This window comes from Tupaia chinensis, unplaced genomic scaffold (assembly GCF_000334495.1).
Source record: "Tupaia chinensis unplaced genomic scaffold, TupChi_1.0 Scaffold000301_1, whole genome shotgun sequence".
Classification (NCBI taxonomy): Eukaryota; Metazoa; Chordata; class Mammalia; order Scandentia; family Tupaiidae; genus Tupaia; species Tupaia belangeri.
Window position 1 is genome coordinate 696,855 of NW_006159791.1, and position 4,802 is coordinate 701,656.

At 53.4% G+C, this 4,802-nt stretch overlaps 1 protein-coding gene across 1 annotated transcript in view; it reads left to right on the forward strand.

Moving 5' to 3' along the window:
* Positions 1-457: 457 nt before the first annotated feature.
* The window catches only part of CCDC69 (coiled-coil domain containing 69), a 33,713-nt gene continuing 29,368 nt past the window's right edge, over positions 458-4,802 (forward strand). The window contains exons 1-2 of the mRNA XM_027772795.1: positions 458-655; positions 4,707-4,736. Coding sequence (XP_027628596.1) covers positions 458-655; positions 4,707-4,736 — 228 coding nt within the window. The remainder of the gene's footprint in view (positions 656-4,706; positions 4,737-4,802) is intronic.

Sequence of the window (4,802 nt, forward strand, 5' to 3'; positions counted from 1 at the left end):
AGAACATCTAGGCCAGGCACCTTACAATACACAAAACCTCCATCCCACACCCGAGCCTCCCTCCCCCAGGTATGTGATGTGCAGCCTGACCTACTTCCTGTGTTCCTTCTGCCAGCAGTGGGGTGCTTTTTCACTGAGGGCGCGGTAAATCTGGGGGACCTCCTTGCCATTTGCCCACCTGCCTCATGCCACCCTGCCCCCTACTCTTTCCATAAGGAAACAGCCTGGACCTCACAGAAGTTATCTGTGCTGGTTTCAATAGTGCCCCCACCATTTCTGTGGACTCAGACCTCGACATACGACCTGATTTAAATTAGGGCCTTTAAGACATGATCGGGTTAGGATGAGGTCATACTGGATATAGGGGACTGGTGACTAGTATCTTTATAAGAAGGGAACATTCGAACACAGACACACGGGAGAATACCATGTGATGACAGCAGCAGACATCAGCGTGATGTGCCTTGTCACAGCCGCCAGGAGCCAGGAGAGCAGGATGGAGCAGACGCTCCCTTACAGCCTCCAGAAAAGCAGCCCACCTGCACCTCGATTTTGGATGCTGAGCTTCCAGAACTGTGGAAGACTTATTCCTGAGGCAGCGGCTGCCGTGTCTGTGATCATCTTAGCTACAGCAGCCCGAGGGAACTATAGACGAGTGACTGCCCACTCAGCCAGCCTCCCACCAGGCCAAAGGGCACCAAGGACCCTATGGCTCCCTTTGGGAACTTCCTAGCTTGGAAGTAGGGTGGAGAGTGCCGAAAACAAGGTGACCAGACAAGGCCCGTGTGCTTGTGGACACCGCTGCAGCAGCTGTCAAGGAGAGAGCACCGGACTGAGAGTCCAGAGTGGATCCCAATTCTGCCTCTTTCACCAGCTGTTCTCTTCCTGGCCTTGGTTTCTCCAACTGTACAGGGATGGCTTTGGCTGCTTTTAGGTTCCAAGAGAGCTCTTTTTGGTGCACAAGTAGTACTGGAACACACTATAGTTGTAAAAAGTCTAAGATTTCAGCTAACACTGAAGCGCCCCTTCCTTGGCCACAGCAGTCTCAGTGTCTCTGGAGATGACACCTGCCATCGGTTTGCATTCTCCTCAGTACTTGGGCCTTTGTGTTTTATGTGCATGTTGGTGTCCTACCGAATGTCTTTCCAGCTTCACGCATGAAGATCTACTCCATTCTTTTTCTTTTTCTTTTTAGTTTTGCTATAGGGTGTGTGCACTTGCCAGAGAGAGACAGAGAGAGGGAAAGTGACAAGTCACCCCTCCCCCCTGGGGGGATGACCATGCTGCAATTCCTTCTCCTTCATTCTCCTCTTGGGATTTTGGGCATGCATGCACACACACTTGGCATGATTTTCAAGCCTCTGGGTCTGGGACCTGAACTGTGAAGTCAGCCATGTGGGATCCAGCGGCCTTAATCTCCATGCTACCTGCTGGTCCCTACTTCATTCTGTAAAAGAAAAAAAAAATCATGAAGGAGAGAGACAGACAGATAGACAGGGACCCCTGACAGGGCTGTCACCCCAGCCCTCCAGCTGTGGTAGTTTGTACCTTGGTACATCGACCCCATCCCCCACTGTTGGACACGAGGGCAGTTTCCAGTGTTTCTGGATTGCAGATGAACTCCTGGTGAATCATGGGTACTTTGGCCTGCTCGGAGTGCAGTGGGCAGGTTGTGGAGCATGCCGCGTGTCATCAGGGAAGTGGCCGCCGAGCTCCGTCATCCCTTCCAGGATGGAGACAATCCTGCCTCCCTTTTCCTGCCACCCTTACCCAAGCTGATGAGAAACATGGGACTGTGCAGAGCTCAGGATCCCCACCCACGCCCTCCTGAGCAAGGGCCCCTCCTTTCCTGTCTTCCAGGGTTGCCCTCACTGTGACGGGACCTGGCAGCCGAGTGTGTCAAGCTGCCATTGTCTGCTCTGCCCAGAGCAAGCGAGCGCGGCAGGATTGATAGAGGATGAGGCAGCAAGGGGACCTCGCTCCAGCCTTTCTTCCCCCTGCACAGCCTGTCAGAACCAGAAGTGTGCTTACATGTCTCATTGCCCAACTCCATGCCATCCAGAGGAGGAAGCAGAAGCCCAGAGAGGGAAGGGTGCTCACCCAAGGTCACACAGCAAGCATGTGGCAAGCTAGGGCCTTGACTCTGGACACCTAGTGTGCCACAAGGCTAGGGACAGGTGGATATATGGCCATGTATCTGGGCCCTCAGTCTGTCTCTTCCCTCACCCCACCCCAGCCACTGGCACCATTTTGTCTGCTGAGCTGACCCAAATGCCAGAAATGGTACCTGGTGCTTTTGCCGACTCTGGGCCTTCCGGGGTGACCAGAACTGGCAAACACTGGGTGGGGGTGGGGTGGAGGGCTGATATGGGACAGGAAAAGGTGAACTGGGAAGGGAGAATATAAACAAGTCATATCGAAGGCTTTCTCCAGGTCGCAGCACCCCATCCGTGAGGTGAGGCTGGGCTCTCAAGGCCTTTCTGACTCTGCATGGTCGGGCTCCGCAGGTGCAAGGCTTTTTAAGGGGAAGACAGTCCTTTGCCCCCATGAGACAGCTGTCATCAGTTGCTGAGAGAGGAGCAGTGGAGGCCACATCCGCCCTGATTTGTGGTTCTCTGGGGACATTGCAGGTGTTCAGAGGACAGGAGGCACCCCCCACGTGGCCGAGGGTGCAGGCCAGCAGATCTGACTCGGGTTGGTTGTGTAGTTATGTTGGACTCTCCCCAGGCAGGCGGGGAAGGGCGGGGATGGGGGATGTTGACCACAGACTGTACAGAGGAGCTCAATGCAATCTCTAGTGTTCCTGGAAGTGAAATCAGAGTCAGGCATTATGTTGGCCAAGGATCTCTGCCCATCTTAAAGATGGAGAAGCTGAGGCCTGTATTATGAGGGTCTTCGTCTGAGCTTCTGTAATTCGGGTGTAAATACTAAAATTTCTCAACAGCCCTGAACATTTAGGCCCTGCCCTTCCTCCCTGAAGGCCCTGGAAAGGGCCCCTTGGGCCTCCACCCCCACCTCCTTCCTGCCTCTACCCTCAGCCAATGCGCTGGTGCTGGGGCCCCACCCAGGCTGAGTTCAGACACCGGAAAGCAGCTCTGATACTGTGGAGGGGTGTGACCTGAGCATATGAGACTCGCATCACCCTCCCCTGCAGGCTCAGCTACTTGGGTAAATCTGGTAGGTGCACTAGGGAAATGGAATGGACGCCAGGCTCAGCCACAAACAGGATTCTCACTAGGGCTCTGCTCCCTGCTGGGGGGCATCAGGCTTGCTACCCACCATGCCACCTCTGCGTCTCAGTTTTCCTATCTAGGAAAAGGAGGCAGGCATTGGAATACCCCCTCACACACACCCCACTCTTCTTCATCAGTCAAGAAAGGAGTGACAAAACTAGTGCTGAAGGTAGCCGGGGCTGTGGCTTATGGGAGGTGGGAGGGACTGGGTAAATTCTTAAGGGCTCCTGATTACTAAATGCTCTAAGCAAGGCAGGAATGACGCAGAGCACCTCCACAGGAATACACAAAGTCTGAAGGCCCGGATGGGATGGGGAGATGCCTCTAAAGGCGGGGTTAGGTCAAGGTCAAGTATCTGCAGAGAAGACTGAGCCTTGACTTCCATCTTAGCAGGATTCCCATGGTCGGAAGTAGCTGGGGAGCTTCTGTGTTGACTCTGCCTAATTCACTCTTGCCCAGTAAGGCTCCGGGTTTGAGGGAGGTTGAAGAGTTTATGCCAACGGCTAGAGCATGCTGCTGTGGCCACCCACTCCAAATACACGGACAGGGCTGGGTACAGCTCTCTGGAGCTGCTCACATGGTGGCCTCTTCACACCACCTATGGCAATGACTCTGTTTTCCAGACGGCCGTACTTGCTGAATAGCAGGGACACGTGACAGAATGACTATCTGTTGGAGATGAGGGTCCTCAAAGCCACTGAGTCCAACCTGCAAAGTGACATTTGCTCTGCCAAGCTTTTTGCATGCTACCAGTGATGGAGAGCTCACCACCACCATGCCCTGCTCCCCAATAAGGCAGCCTACTTCTGTTTGGGACAGTCCTGAAATTCATCTTTATTACTATTCCTTTTTAGTTTTGCTAAAGGGAACATGCACTCACCAGAGAGAGACAGAGAGACACAGAGAGAAAGAGAAAATGAGAGATCATTCCCCAGGCGGGATGGCCATGCCACAATCCCTCTTCCTCCATTCTCCTGTCCGGATTTTGGGCACGCACACAAGCCCAGTGTGGTTTTTAGCTGGGTCAAGGACTTGAGCTGCACAATCAGCCACGTGGGATCCAGCCACCTAGACCATCGCACCACCTGCTAGCTCCTCTGCTTCATGTGGAACTGAGGCTTTCAGTGCTTGGCCCTGACCTGCTTTCCAAGGCTATAGATAACACACTTGAAGTTTCTACCCAGGGAGGGTCCTGCCAAGGCTTAAAGACACTGTTTAGATTTTTTTTTTTTTTAACCTGTTCTTTCAGCTGATCAACTGTTGTTTGTTAACAGCCCCTCCGATAATTTCCTTTTGAGTCTCCTTCTACATCCTGTCCATTCTTTTCAGATGCCGCCTGGTTTGTCAGTTTTCCCTCCAAATCTGAGGCTGAATCTGAGCTTGTCTGGCTTCTCCACAGCTCTGGATGCTGTCCTCTCATTCTGCCCTGACTCAGTGTCCCTGACAGACCAGGTTTGCTTCAAGCTGAACTAGCAGGGCTCCCGCCTGCTTGCCAACAAGGAGGTAGGCCAAAGAGCTGGGTGTGTTCCCCAGGTATGGGGGCTCTGTCTCCAGCCTTCTCAGGAGAAA